The sequence below is a fragment of the Amblyraja radiata genome, chromosome 1, assembly GCF_010909765.2.
Source record: "Amblyraja radiata isolate CabotCenter1 chromosome 1, sAmbRad1.1.pri, whole genome shotgun sequence".
NCBI classification, from domain to species: domain Eukaryota; kingdom Metazoa; phylum Chordata; class Chondrichthyes; order Rajiformes; family Rajidae; genus Amblyraja; species Amblyraja radiata.
The window spans coordinates 23,252,346-23,268,765 of NC_045956.1; the positions used below are offsets into that span (position 1 = coordinate 23,252,346).

The 16,420-nt window shown below is 42.7% G+C and overlaps 1 protein-coding gene across 2 annotated transcripts in view; it reads left to right on the plus strand.

Moving 5' to 3' along the window:
• elovl6 (ELOVL fatty acid elongase 6) overlaps nucleotides 1-16,420 on the plus strand; it is a 98,085-nt gene that overhangs the window by 50,428 nt on the left and 31,237 nt on the right. The window contains exon 2 of one of the 2 annotated variants that reach the window (XM_033018856.1): nucleotides 8,590-8,721. The exons of the other annotated variant lie outside the window; for it this stretch is intronic. Within the exon in view, the coding sequence (XP_032874747.1) occupies nucleotides 8,590-8,721 (132 nt within the window). The remainder of the gene's footprint in view (nucleotides 1-8,589; nucleotides 8,722-16,420) is intronic. 2 annotated transcript variants of the gene reach the window in all.

Consider the following 16,420-nt stretch of genomic DNA (forward strand, 5'->3'; position numbering starts at 1 on the left):
AGTGTAAACTCGAAGAAGGGTTTCTGCCCGAAACGTTGCCTATTTCCTTTGCTCCATAGATGCTGCTGCACCCGCTGAGTTTCTCCAGCTTTTTTGTGTACCTTCGATTTTCCAGCATCTGCAGTTCCTTCTTGCATACTTTTTTAGTCTGTTGATTCTGTGACAGCTCTCATAGTTATTCCTGTTCACCCACTTGTTTTCCTCTAATCTTTTTTTACTTTCAAATGGTCGCAAACTCTCCTCTGATTCCCCTACGATCCATGCGCACCAGGTGCAATTAAAAGCAAGGAGTTAATAGGGAGGCAATTGGAGCACCAGAGGAGAACATGTAAATTCCCACATCGACGGCACCAGAGATTTGAACCTGGAGGTAAACCTGGTAAGTTGGAGCAATTAGGCAACCTGCTGTGCTGCTAAATAAACTACAAATGCTGGAATTTAAAAAAAAAAAATATATATAGGTAAAGCTCAGTTGGTCAGGCAGCATCAGAGGTGAGAAAAACGGAGTTGATGTTTAAAATAGAAAACCTTTTATCGAACTGAAAATGCAAGAAAACAGTTTTAAGTTGCAGAGAGGAGGAGGTTGTGAGAAAACAGAATGTTTGCCTTGCATTCTGTTTTCTCACACCTCCTTTTATTTCCAGCACCTGTAGTTTGGGGGAGAACAACATGGTCAGGGTGACATTTACATTAAAAAACAGTCCAATGTATGGTTTCTGCACAGGCATCTCGGAAGGCAATCGGCACTTCAAGAATCCCTGTAAGCCGTGATGGCAGGATGGGCTGCTGTGGTGCTGAGGGTGGGGAGGGGAGGCAGAGCATTCTTCTGTGTGTCACCTCGCTGTCACTCCCACCCTCTCTAATCACATGCACACACTTACTCCTATGTTCTCTCTCAACACCTGAGCTGAGATGTTGGTCCCAAGTGATTGCACTTGTTTTTAAATAATCAGTGAAGGAAGCTTCAGCAAAGTATTTAATATCTGTTGGTGGTTGTAGAGTGAGATTGCAGATGCAGTGTGGGAGGACATTTGATCTGAAGAAGGGTCTCGACCAGAAACATCACCCATTCCTTCTCTCCAGAGATGCTGCCTGTCCCGCTCAGTTACTCCAACATTTTGTGTCGATCTTCGGTTTAAACCAGCATCTGCCGGCATGAATATTGGTTTCTCTAACTTCAAGTAACCCCGGCATTCCCTCCCACTCTATCCCTCCCCAAGTCGCACCAGCTTCTCGTTTCCACCCAACAAACAGCTACCAATGGCCTGTTTCCATTATCATCATTACTTTTTTGCGTTTGTTTCATTCATTGTTCATTATCTCATTACATCATCTTCTATATCTCTCGTTTCCCTTATACCTAACTAGTCTGAAGATGGGTCTCGACCCGAAACGTCACCCATTCCTTCTCTCCAGAGATGCTGCCAGTCCCACTGAGTTACTCCAGCTTTTTGTGTCTATCTTTGTTTGAAACCAGCATCTGCCGTTCCTTCCTCCACATTTGATGTGACAGCGCAGTCCCTTTTATTGATGTGCCAACCCCAACCTTGAGTATTGTGCTTGAAGTTACTGCAGATGTTGGTTTATACCGAAGATAGACACAATGTGTGGAGTGACTCACAGTACAGGCAGCATCTCTGGTAAAAAGGAATATGTGATGTTTCGGGTTGAGACCCTTCTTCAGATTCGCCTCACAATAAGGTGCTTCTGGTTTTCGGGTTAGTTTGTTTTGAAAGGATGGAATCAAGCGTTATGGGGAGAAAGCAGGAACGGGGTACTGATTTTGGATGATCAGCCATGATTCATATTGAATGCTGGCTCATAGGGCCAAATGGCCTACTCCTTGTACAACATCTGGAGTATTGTGTGCAGTTTTGGTCCCCTAATTTTAGGAAGAACATTCTTGATATTGAGGGAGCGCAGGGTAGGTTTACAAGGTTAATTCCCAGGATGGCGGGACTGTTATATGCTGAGAGAATGGAGCGGCTGGGCTTGTATACTATTGGAGTTTAGAAGGATGAGAGGGAATCTCATTGAAACATATAAGATTATTAAGGGTTTGGACACGCTAGAGGCAGGGAACATGTTCCTGATGTTGGGGGAGTCCAGAACCAGGGGCCACAGTTTAAGAATAAGGGGTAAGCCATTTAGAACGGAGAAGAGGAAACACTTTTTCTCACAGAGAGTTGTGAGTCTGTGGAATTCTCTGCCTCAGAGGGTGGTGGAGGCCGGTTCTCTTGATACTTTCAAGAGAGAGCTAGATAGGGCTCTTAAAGATAGCGGTGATGAAGCTGAATTTTAGTTAAAATATAAGAAGATATTAAATTGGCTTCTGGGCTAGCTTACAGCTTATATTTAGTCTCAAATTAGGCTTGCCTCAGGTTGCGTGTGTGTGGGATAATAAATCCTATAACATTGTCTCCCAAGTGAGGAAGTGACAGAGAAAGAAACAGCTAGTCACATCTTTGAAGTAAGATGCCATAAACCAAATGGCCAATGTTTATGAGGGACCAAATGACAGCGAGGAACCAGCGAAAGAGCTAGGGTGATCTCTGTGAAGATAAAATGTCGTAAACCAAATGGCCAATGTTATCTTGTACTATGTAAACAAAAGGCCTTTGATGTGATGCATTCTGTGGAAACCTTTTCCTGTACCTCTGACCATGACTAATGTCTGTGAAATGTGCTAAGGGGACAAAAAAACCCTATTTAAGGCAATGTAATTCTGTTGTTCAGAGAAGGTGAACGGAGGACGGTCAAGTGTCTGTAATGGTTACTTAACTGGAGTTCTCCCTCCCTTCCATCGGCCGATAATAAGTAAAGTTGTGAACTGGTCTACCAAACAGTTTGTGTGGTGTCTGTTTATTAAGAAGCGAACCTGGTTTAGTAGTTATAAAAGTAGCTTTTTCAGCGGAGTCAGGGGATATGGGGAGAAGGCAGGAATGGGGTACTGATTGTGGATGATCAGCCATGATCACATTGAATGGCGGTGCTGGCTCGAAGGGCCGAATGCTTAATCCACCACTGATGTCAGGCTCACCAATCGGCCTGCAGTTCGCTGGTTTGCCCTTGCTGCCCTTCTTAATCAACGGTACAGCATTAACCACCCTCCAGTCTTCCGGAACTTCACCAGTGGCCAAATATGATGCAAGTGTCTCTGCAAAGACATGAACAATATCTCCCCGTGTTTCCTGCAAGGTGAGAGGATGCACGTGGTCAGGCCCTTGGGATGTATCCACTTAAAGGGCCTGTCCCACTGTGGGGACCTAATTTGCGAGTTTCGAAGTGTTTGTGCTCGACTCATACTCGCAGCTTGGTCGACACGTGGTCCTAGGAGGTCTATGTAACTCTCCTTCATGCCCGAGAGAAGTTCCCGCATACTCGAGGCCTCAGTTTGGTCGAGGAGTATTTTTGAACATGCTGAAAATTGTCCGCAAATAAAATGGTTGGCATGGAAAAAAAAAAATCGATATTTAGGTTTAGTCGTAGTAGGTCGGCATGTTATTCGTAGGTAATCGAAGGAAATCAAAGGTAATCGAAGGTAGTCAAAGTTAATCGAAGGAAGTCGAAGGTAGTCGCAGATGGTGTTGGTATAGTCGAAGGTAGTCAAAGGTGGTCGTCTTCACTCTCCACTATTTGGTGTCCAATTTTCCCGAAGCTAGTCAAAGTTAGTCTTCAACATAGTCGAAGGAGGTCATCTATATAATCGTAGGAGGTTCTCCACAAAGTCTAAGGAGGTCGTAGGAGGTGTTCTACTTCGGCGATACAACAAGACCATGACACTTTTTAAAACTCTCCTAAACTCTTCTAAACTCGCAAATTTGGTCCCCGCAGTGGGACAGGCCCTTAAGTTGGGTGCTTTAAGTCTGTCAATACTGCCTCTATGATAATTAATATATTATCCACAACCTCACATTACATTTTCCTCAATTCCTTGGCTTCCATAATCTTCACAATAAAAATTGATAAGAAATATTTATTAAACATCTGAGCGATCTCCTGTGACTCCACGTGTAGATGGCTGTGCAAATCGTTGTGGAGAACGATTGAAACATATGCAAACTGATGATAAACAGCTCTTTATGTCTTTTCTGTCAGATCTCCACTCGCTGACCTTTTGATTGAGAAATTGTGAATCTGTGGAATTCTCTGCCACAAAAGGCAGTGGAGGCCAATTCACTGAGTTTTCAAGAGAGAGTCAGATAGAGCTCTTGGGGCTAACAGAATCAAGGGATATGGGGAGAAAGCAGGAACGGGGTACTGATTCTGGATGATCAGCCATGATCATATTGAATGGCGGTGCTGGCTCAAATGGCTGAATGGCCTACTCCTGCACCTATTTTCTATGTTTATGATTAGAACTGTTGGCCACACTCAGCAATCTAGCCCATTAATTTTGGCAATTGCAAACAATACTGTGAGTTCCAGTATCTTTTATTTCCCTGTGTATACCAAAACAATTCTGCACATTTCATAATCTTTGGGGATTGGTTGTCGGTGCGTAGCCCGTTGTATCCAGGAGTGTGAATTTTTTTTTATTTTTTAACTTGCCTCAGGTATTTAACAAATTGTTGGTGATATTTATTCCTAGGAACGTGAAGCATTTGACCATCTCTACTTAAGTGCCATCAATGTAGACCGGGGTGTGTGTACTAATAGGGATCATGTTGGAATGGTGTAGACATTGATAATTTAGCTTTTTTTGGAAGTATTGATTTACTATAGGCCTTCCATAGCACACATTTAACACCTTGCTTTCCAAATATACCAATTTATTGCAGGTTCACTCAATTTATGTGAGAACCAGATTTTGTTAATCTAAGATAAATTACATTTCTCACTGCTACATCCTTCTGAAACTTGTGAAAACTGTTTCTCACCGGATGTGCCGTCCTACTCCTATTCACACCTTGCATCACATGTTCTTTCTCCCCTGCCCAATTTTGAGCAAAGGTTCCAATAGACAATAGGTGCAGGAGTAGGCCATTCGGCCCTACTTCCCTTTTACTTATTGTTCATCTCTGCTCAATCTCATCCTTCGCTACATTCCCAGCTGTGAAACTGGGAAGAAACTTCGCAATGGTTCTTGGTTCTTGGTTTCTTGGTCCTCCAAAATATTCCAAATGGAATTTAAACTGGAGGTGGTGAAGGGAGGGCTTAAGTCAGAAAGGGTTATTGGGAAGAAAGAGCTACTTTAAATTTAGTTGCATCTGATTGGGTAACTATAGTTGGGTGGAGATTATTCCATGCTTTAATTGTGCGGGGGAAGAACGAATTGCGGTATACATCTGTCTTTGTAGCTGGGATCACAATAATGGTTTTCAAGATGTATCTTGAGACAACAGAGCTAGAAATAGTTACAAGCAATTAAGTAACTCAGCACTCAACTGGATAATTAGGTTGTTGGAATAAGTGGTGTAAAGGCGTCAATGTTGGAATCAGTTTTCAGAACCGCATTACTGCTGAGAGGCTTTGACCAACAACAAACAATGTTAGGAATTCAGGTACGCAGATTATAAACATTTCTGTCAGTAATCACATCTATGGCTAGGTGTGGTGAAAAGACATTTGGAAATGTTAAGTGAAGGAATGGATTAAAAAAAATCAAGATGCCCATTTTCCCTTCTTCTGAACCTTTGGCAATTTTGGTAATATCTGTCACCTCTCAATTCTTAAAATGGACACACAATGCTGGAGTAACTCAGCGGGACAGGCAGCATCTCTGGATAGAAGGAATGTGTGACATTGCGGGTCGAGACCCTTCTGAAGACTATACAGCCACGTTATTTTTCTTAATATATAAAATTATACAAAAATGTACTATTGAATGAGAACAAAAAGTTATATTGGATTGCATTATGATGTAATTTGCTTACGCACTGCAAAGTTGAAATTTTTTTGAAGACTACAAATAATTTATAATCGTAATTGTAATTAATTTATTAGCCCAGTATGTAAAAACATACAAGGAATTTGATTTGCCATACAGTCATACCAAAAAAGCATGCGATCGAAGGCAATAAGGTATTATATTCAACCCTCCTTTCCTCCCGCGGTCGGGGCAGTCGATCCGTCCGCAGTCGGGGCGATCAAAGCTCCCGCAGCCGGCGATGGAAGCTCCCGTATCGGGGCGGTCGAAGCTCTCAAAGTCGATCCCTGACAATGGAATCTCAAGTTCCACAATGTTAAGTCCGCAGGCTCCCACGGTTTCAGCTCCCTAAGTCGATCCCCTGCAAAGAGACCGTCAGCTCCACAATGTCAGGCCGCAGAACAGACGGAGATACGATCCGGAAAAGTTGCATATCTGTCGAGGAAAGAGATTAAAAATGTTTCCCCCCACCCCACCACCCACATAACACAAAGCTTCTTCTTGTTATCGTCCACACACAAGATTAGAAGTTGTTCAGCCAGAGCTGAACACGCTTCTCGGCATCTGCACAATGGTGTCTGTCTTGCGCTTCTTGTGCGTGGTGGTGGTGGAAAGATTGGTGACATTTCGGGTCGAGACCCTTCTTCACTCCGAAATGTCACATTCCTTTTCTCCAGAGATGCTGGTGTCCTGCTGAGTTACTCCAGCTTCTTGTGTCTATCTTCGGTTTAAACCAGGGTCTGCAGTTCCTTCCTACACATTAATTTAGCTTGGATTTTGTTGACTTCACATTTATTACCTTAATGTCAAATTTAATTGACATTAACAAAGTGTAGCAGTCAACAGAAGGTCCAAATATAACATCACAATATAAAGGATAAAACCTCACTCTCTCATTCAAATGTAATGAACTGTCATAGTTTTAAAAGTGAAGTGTCCGAAAATTAATCACACTCTTAATCCTGATAAGAATGCTTGCTGTTCTGCTCTGTAAATTAATCTAGTTTGGAGACACTGCATGGAAACAGGCCCTTTATTGTAAAAATGTAATGTTCTGAGGTGTGATTTCACTGCTACCTTTTAATTTCCATCACGAGCTTTGTCCCTACTTTCTCTGGAATACCAGAACTCGATCAGATTACCAATCCTGCTGTACTGCTATTCTTTGTACAGTGTAACGTGGTACTATGCAGACATCACCTTATTAGCTCAATGGATTTGTGATTACATTGAACAGTAAATATTTACCCCATCTACCCATACGGTGAATATTATGCATATTATGAAAATTTGTTTGAATTTGGTTATTCAGAAAAATATTTTAATGTGAATTAAGCCACGCCATTTAACAGAATTTAGAACAAAAGGGTTGCACAGTGGCGTAACTGGCAGAACTGCTGCTTCATAGTTGCAGAGATCCGGTTTTGATCCTGACCTTGGGTGCTGTCAGTGTGGAGCTTTCACTTTCTTCCTGTGCCCATGTGGGTTTCCTCTGGGGTGCTATGGTTTCCTCACGCATCCCAAAGGCTTGCGGGATAGACGGTTATTATGAATAATTATGCATATTATAATGTCATAAAGGATAGGAGTAGAATTAGGCCATTCGGCCTATCAAGTCTACTCCGCCATTCATCATGGCTGATCTATCTCTCCCTCTTAATTCCATTCTCCTGCCTTTTCCCCCATAACATTTGACACCTGAACTACCTCTGCCTTTAAAATATCCCCTGACTTGGCCTCCACAGCCTTCTGTGGCAAAGAATTCCACAGATTCACCATCCTCTGACTAATGAAATTTCCCTTTGTCTCCTTCCTAAAAGAACGTCCTTTAATTCTGAGGCTATGACCTCTAATCCTTGACTGCCATTTGTGGAAACATCCTCTCCACATCCACTCCATCCAAGCCTTTCACTATTCTGTCTGTTTCAATGAGGTCCCCCCCTCATTCTTCTAAAATATTTTGAATATTTTCAATTCATACCATCTTATTATATTCGTTGCCGTGTATTTGATGATTACTCTACTGTTGTGCTGTGAGTGAATGCTGATTCACAGCATAAAATAACACTCATTGAGCTGAAACGTGCTGGCTGTGGCTGGCAATTCTGTTTGGAGCCACTAGGGTTCAGACATTCAAATTGAAAAAAAATCATGTTTTGTAACGTGACAGATTCAGCTTCATTTAATCTTTTGCTTCACCGAGTCTAGCGGTGAGCCCAAGTTTCCAACGTGACTTCCCAGTTGGGGAAGCATAAATTATTGCTGGGGCAGCACAAATTATTTTGCTTTACTCTTTGATTGTTTCCTTAATTTAAACCTTACAAAATGCTTTCATAAAGTTTACATTTAACTTGTTTACTTCAATTTAATAGTTTTAAAATCTCAGAGACATTTAAAAACAAAAATCAGTTGCATTGCCTGAATAATTCTCACCATTCAGCTCTCCATTGCTGACAATGCTTTTTTCACTTGATATGCCCCAAGCATTGGAATTCCACTCCACTCTCACTACAATTTAGATTATCGGATAAATAAATCTAGCTCAAAAGAAGTGTTGAATTACCTGGAGTGCATGGTTTATTTGGAAGTTAATTCCTTGGCCCTGCCAAATACAGTGGTATTTGCAGACAAAAATAAATGTAGCAGTTTCAACTCTGACTTCTCACAGAACTTGCATTAACGAAGCAGTGTTTGTTTCCCCCTCCCCCCCACTATTTCAGGAAGAAGTCTTTCTTGTATTCAGCTCTATATGCTGCATTCATATTTGGTGGTCGGCACATGATGAAACAACGAACAAAGTTTGAGCTGCGGAAACCCTTGGTACTGTGGTCACTGAGCCTTGCCCTCTTCAGGTAAGTGTCATTTCCCTTTTCCCTCCCACCCTCCCCCCTCCCCTTGGTTGATGATAATCCATGGCATTTCCGATCAAGTTCAAGCCATCTTTTAATTCTAAACTATAGGATTGTGATTTTTACCGTTCTCGTTGAGGTCAAAAATGTTTAAGTACACCAATTCATGTTTAAAACTGAGAATGTTTAATTTTGGAGTTATGTTTACAAATACACAGGACTAGATGTTAAAAGTCCAAAGTTCCAAATATCAATTTACTCCCGATGGTGACGGGAGCCTTCTGCACTCACCTATGCTCCTCCGATGTTGAGAAAGGCAAGGCAGACACGTCATTGGGGTTATCAAGTGGGCACGTACTTTCATCGACGTTTCGCTGATTGAACCCACGGCGTCTCCAGTAGGCTCAGCGGTGCATTCTGGCGTCCCAGAACCATCCCCCTCTGCATCTGTCTAGTCGGTTATTTGGGAGACCAAATGGGGTCTTTCCTCTTCAACCAGAGCCACTGGCTACTCTGCTCTGCCACCCCTGATATTTCTTTGATGGCCTGGCGTATGGCTTGTCCACTGATCCCCAGGTCCTTCATCAGTCTTAAGGTAGATATTACCAGGAATAACCCAGGTCTAAAGGGATCAAGGGATAAGGGGATAAAGCACGAACGGGGTACTGATTTTAGATGATCAGCCATGATCATATTGAATGGCAGTGTTGGCTCGAAGGGATGAATGGCCTACTCCTGAACCTATTTTTCTATGTTTAATGTTTTATGTTTGTTTTCTGTCAAATTTGCATTATGACGCTGCAATTTAGTTTAGTTTAGAGATACAGTGCAGAAAAAAGTCCCGAGTCTGCACCGACCAGCGATCACCGCACATTAACACTATCCTATATACACGAGGGACAATTTTACATTCATAACAGTAGGCAATAGACAATAGGTGCAGGAGTAGGCCTTTCAGCCCTTCGAGCCAGCACCGCCATTCACTGTGATAATGGCTGATCATCCACAATCAGTACCCCTGTTCCTGCCTTCTCCCCATATCCCTTGACTCCGCTATCTTTAAGAGCTCTATCTAACTCTCTCTAGGAAGCATCCAGAGAATTGGCTTCCACTGCCTTCTGAGGCAGAGAATTTCACAGATTCACAACTCTCTGGGTGAAAAAGTTTTTCCTCATCTCCGTTCTAAATGGCCTACCCCTTATTCTCATTACCAAAGCAATTAACCTACAAACCTGGATGTCTTCAGAGTGTGAGATGAAACCGAAGATCTCGGAGAAAACCTACACTGTCACGGGGAGAATGTACAAACTCCGTACAGACAGCACCCAGGGTCAGGATCGAACCCCGGTCTCTGGTGCTGTAAGCGCTGTAACACAGCAACTCTACCGCTGTTTCACCATGCTGCACCATAAATGGATATTCTATCCCTTCTATAAACAAGATATGATATTTACCATTCATGAATCAATATTATTTGATGTTTAGAGTAGAGATAAAGCATGGAGACAGGCCCTTCAGCCACCCAAGTTCACAACGACAATCGATCACTTGTTCACACTAGTTCAATATTGTCCCACTTTCTCATCTACTCCCTACACGCTAATGGCAATTTTGCAGAGGCCAATTAACCATCAAACCCGCAAGCCTTTGGGATGTGGGACGAAACCAGGACTCCCCCAGAGATAACCCACATGGTCACAGGAAGAACACACACTGACAGCACCCGAGGTCAGGATCAAACCCGGATCTCTGGCGATGTGAAGTGCAGTTCTACCAGTTGTGACTTTATGCAACCCCTTTGTTCTTTATTCTGTTAAATGGGGCGGCTTAATTTGCATTAAAGTATTTCTCTGAATAACCAAATTCAGACATTTTTTTCCACCATTTGCCCATAAAGATAATTTTGCATTTTTTTTATTTTAATGCTAAATCAAACTTCAGAAGTACGTTGGTCCTGACCATTATTTTTCTCATCTTGACCACTAAAACACATCTGCTTGAATGAAAACAGCTGACTTGCCTTTTTGGTGCACTTTACAGTTTAGTTTAGAGATACAGCGTTGTGTAGAGTGATACAGTGTGGAAACAGGCCCTTCGGCCCAACTTGTCCATGTCAGCCAACATGTCCCAGCTACACTCGTCCCACCTGCCTGCGTTTGGTCCATATCCCTCCAAACCTGTCCTATCCATTTACCTGTCTAACTGCTTCTTAAATGTTGGGAGAGTCGCTGCCTCAACTACCTCCTCTGGCAGCTTTTTCCATACACCCCCACCCTTTATGTGAAAAAATTACCCCTCAGATTCCTATGAAATCTTTTCCCCTTCACCTTGAACATATGTCCTCTGGTCCTCGATTCCCCCACTCTGGGCAAGAGATTCTGTGCATCTACCCGATTTACTCCTCTCATGATGTTATACACCTCTACAAGATCACCCCTCGTCCACCTGCGCTCCAAGGAATTGAGACCCAGCCTACTCAACATCTGCCTGTAGATCAGACCCTCTAGTCCTGGCAACATCCTCGTAAATCTTCTCTGAACCCTTTCAGGCTTGACAATATCTATCTTATAACATGGTGTCTAGAACTGAACACAACACTCTAAGTGCGGTCTCACCAATGTCTTATTGCATGTCAATGTCAATGTCAATGACAACTGCAACATGACCTCCCAACTTCTAAACTTCATATAGAAGATGCCTGCATCTCTGCAGCAGTAGGTGAATCCATCTGCCGGTCTCCCAAAGGCTGGATCGTATGTTTGGACAGTACATAATTTGGTAACAAAATGCCCGTGTCAAATGGCAGTATAATTTTCAAATAAATACTCTCTTTATCATGTAACGGAGCCTAAATTATCAGATTTCTATACCAGATTAGCAAGTGATTCCAGCATCTGCAGTTCCATGCGTCTCCACCCTGTGATTTGGAGACGCGAGGAATTGCAGTCTCGGAAATCTTGAGCAAAACACAAAAGTGCTGGAGGCACTCTGCAGGTCAGGCAGCATCTGTGGAAGGAATGGACGGGAAACATTTCCGGTCGGTACTCTTTTTTAAACTGATTGTGGATTGCTATCTTCCCCCTACTATAATTGGTCTGAAGAAGGGTCCCGACCCAAAACTTTGCCAATCCGTTCCCCCCACAGATACTGGCTGACCCGTCCAGCACTTTGTGTTTCACCCTGTGACTTGTTCAGCTTGTGCCGGTTTCCAAACATTTTTGCTAAAAACACACAATATCAGAGCACAATAATTATGAAAGGAATTGTAAGCACAATGAATAATAACTGCTCACACCGTAACACAGGACTCATTGTTGTCAAGTCAGGATAATTTTCGATGTGTGTGCAAAAGGCATCACTTGTCCCAATTTTAGATGCCGATGATGATGTATCCATAAATGAAGATCCTAATTTTTAGGGACAAAAAAATCATTTTGAAAATATATGGTGTACAGGCTTGTATATAACCTTTGACTCTTGGGCGCTGCACAAACAGAAATATCAAAGTTGAGCCGTTCATGCTTGAAAGAATAGCATAATACTACAAATATCAGCTTGACACTGGCTTTAAAATGTATTCTCCTCACTTTCTTTTGCTTTCTGATCACAAAAGAGTTTTTGACCAATCAAATGTTACTTCCTAAAGATCTGAACTATTGTCCTCCATTCAAAACCATAGAATATTGTCCGAGGATTAAATCTATTGATCCTCTAGTTTAAATAAGCAAAAGTGGGGAACAATGAGGCTTGAAAAACGCTGTCTATGGTAAGGCTTTAGATGATCTGACCACTGCTTTGTGTCTGAACCAAAAATGAAATGTTTGCTGGTTGTCAAAACGTTATTCACAGAGGGTAGTGGAGGATCTTGCGTTGTCCCTCAGCTGAAGAGAAACACGGCAACAAGTCAAACCAGTCTACATGATACTTGTTATGGCCTATTTATACGGAGCACGGTCATATTTACAGTAACAGTTAGCAGTGGCCATCTTGCTGATTAAATATGTGATTCAAAGATGAGAGTTTCATCTTTGAAGATCAGAGCTGTATTCCTGCCCTCATTCAGTCTGTAATGTTGCTTTGAAAACATGGTTCAGTACAAGTTTAGTTGGACAGAATACTTGTGACAGTTACTGCCCACAGCAACAATAGCCTGACTAATAAATCATGCTTAGCTTAATGTAGGCTTATAGCATTCATGCTAATGTGGATGTTCTTTCAAATCGTATAAATGTTATTGTTCTGTTATGCCCTTGATGAAATCTATTTTAGCATGTATGTAAAATGCAGTGGGTGGATGATGTGAGGTCACTCTTTGGTAAAAAGAAGAGGAAAATAACAAGTAAATGTTGTTGTTCAAAGGAATCTGGTTTACAGATTTTCGAGGCGCAGAAAATAAATGGTACAGGAAATAAATTTGCTGGCCTTTAGTACAAGATTATTGCAGTGCCAAAGCAAGGATGTATTTTTACAGATACACAGAACTTTGCTAAGACCACATCTGCAGTATTATGTATGGTTTGGGACTCGGTATCCCAGCAAAGATCCCAGGAATTAGTAGGTTGACCTATGATGAGTGTTTGTCGGCACAGGGCCTGTACTCGCTGGAGTTTAGAAGAATGAGGGGGGACCTCATTGAAACGTTTAGAATAGCGAAAGGCTTGGATAGAGTGGATGTGAAGAGGATGTTTCCACTAGTCTAGCACTAGTCATAGCCTCAGAATTATAGGACGTTCTTTTAGGAAATAATTGAGGAGACATTTCTTTAGAGGGTGGTGAATCTGTGGAATTCTTTGCCACAGTCGGCTGGAGAGGCCAAGTCATTGGATATTTCCGCAGCAGAGATAGATAGATTTTTGATTAGCATGGGTGTCAGATGTTATGAGGAGAAGGCAGGAAAATGAGGTTAGGAGGGAGAGATAGATCAGCCATGATTGAATGGCCGAGTTGACTTGATGGGCCGAATGGCCTAATTCTACTCCTATCACTTATGACCATATGAAGCATGTGCTTTCCTGCAATTAACACCGTGGTGTCAGTACATTCAAATTAAATCCAGTCATCTCGCACAGAAAATATAATGCGCCTCCCCGAACCATCTGCATCAAAACTTAGAATGACTTGGATTTGCAAGGATGCAATTACAAGAGTGGAAATCTGGAGTTGCTGAATGGCAGATGGCCCAATATCTGTTGCTGGGCTCAAGATTGGAACCTGAAACACCACTGATGTCAATGGAGATTCCAAATCTGTGTATTAAGAGGGTATCGTTAGTACACACAAGCATCAAGTGAAACCGACTCATGGCTCAACAGCTTTTCCACTTTTTGTGTAAAGCCATTTAAAAAAAATGTAAAAAATAGATCTTATTCATGATTTACACACAATAAATGCAACTGGTGCACTTTTCCTCCTTTACAGTCATTGTGCTACCCATCCAATGCATTGTCTTGCAATGGATCAATTAAGTTTCCTCATTTATTAATGTACCTGTCAAGTGTTTGAAAGATGGTAAACCAGCCCCCCATATCTCAACATCTCATTGCAGCAGAGCCTTAGTATGTGGTCCTTCCCCACAAAGCCTTTGTACCAAGCTTCAGTGTGTCCCTCAGTAAATATGTCCACAACTTGGAATGTGCCAATTGGCAGCATTCACTTATGGACATATCCTTACCACAACACCAACAATGTTCAAGTGAAGCAAATAGTATCCATCACTGACGATGACCTTCCCAAAGCAATTTATGTTTGTCTCAATGAGCCCCCTGAGGACAGCCCATAAACCAAGGTCTGTTGCCCACCAGCTCTGAGCAAATCTGGTAAGGACCATTGCATCATTTTCTAGATCTTCTTTTCTAGATATAGGATGATCAGCCATGATCGTATTGAATGGCGGTGTTGGCTCAAAGGGCTAAATGGCCGACACCTGCACCTGTTTTCTATGTTTCTTGACAAATGCACAGTGTGGGAAGAAGTGAATGTTTTTCGCATCCTCACTGCAGCCATCTTGAGGAAAGCATGCAATAGGATTGAGACTGGCTTTTGTAGGAAGGATCTGACAGGAAGTGTCCCTCTCACTGCCAGTCAAATACGATCTTGGTGTTTATTTGTATGTTCTTGTGACGCCTTTGACAGCCTGCTCAGGAAATCATTTAGCAGGATCCATGATGTCCTTCTCCCGTGGAGCCTGCAGGATGTTCTGTGCTGATCATTGCTAGATGGAGCTATGGTCAAAGGTGTAGGTGTTACGGAAACATTTCTACGAAGGACAAGGAATACAGCAATGTTGCATGGTGACGAGGCCAGGTTCATCCTCTGCAACACAGTTAACCACAACACAGACTGATACCCCAGTTTAGTTTAGAGATACAGTGCGGAAACAGGCTCTTCGGGCCCACCGAGTCCGCTTGACCAGCGATCCCTGCACATTAACACTACCCTATACACACCAGGGACAATTTACATTTATATCAAGCCAATTAACCTACAAACCTGCACGTCTTTAGCGTGTGGAAGGAAACCAAAGATCTCGGGGGGGAAAAAACCCACGCAGGTCACAGGGAGAGTGTACAAATTCCGTACAGCACCCGTAGTCGGGAACAAACTCGGATCTCGGATCTCCGGCGTGCAAGGCAGCAACTATACTTCTGCGCCACTGTGCCACCCTTGTGTTTGTGTACTTCGGTTGGATGGACACCTTGAAACAGCCACATACCAAAGTGCCAATTGGATAGGGGCTACACTGGATAAATGTCCCCCTGCTTTCTCTGGAGGCATGGGCCAACAGAAGCAATTCGTTCTTGGTCTTTGGATGAATAGAGTGACTGTTATGGTACGGTATGGGCACATGTGCAGCATGTTCACCAACACCAAGAGCGTCTTGCACTGGATGGCAGAGTTCTTAGCCCACACTGAATGAGAGCGATGTTCCCAATTTCCCTTGGCTATCTGCGCCAGCCAATTCTTTCCATGTGTTCCAGCTCTTCTGAACCAGATTCTCAGCACACTCAGGTGGTCAGACTTAATTGTGATAAAGGTCTAAAGGATCAGTTAGATTAGTTGCCAAAAATCGTAGCCTTAAGGGCCTGTCCCACTTGGCGATTTTTTTCGGCGACTGCTGACGTAACAGTTCACCGAAAAATTTGCGGCGTGATGACGTATGACGTGCGGTGTTTTTTAAAGTGTCGCAACATTTCGCTGCTGGATTTTGAAATATTCTAAATCTTTTGGCGACACTGATATGAATCGCCAAATGGGACTGGCCCTTAACTATTGCTATGACCTGGCGCCAGCTGAAATTGGTTGCAGATGCTGATCAATCAGCAGGATGACAAGGCATCTGGGAAGAAGACAGTAATGTCATTGATGTTGGGGGAGGATTTGATCTGAATTGGGGACGAGGTGGGAAAGATCCAGTTGTCATGCTCCATGTGGGTACCGCTGATGTAGGTTGAAAAATGAAAGCACTTCTGCTGAAGGAATTTGCGCAGCTACGGACTAAATTAACTAAAACAACAACAAAAAAGGTAATAATCTCTGTATAGCTCTCTGAGCCATGAGTAAATTGGCATCGGGTCGACAAGATGATAGAGTGGCTCAAAGATTGGAGTGAGAAGACAGCATGAAAACAAAAGAGAAGGCATATAATATTGTAAGGATTAGTGAGAGTGCAATTACAGATTACAGGGGTGAGGATCATTGGCCA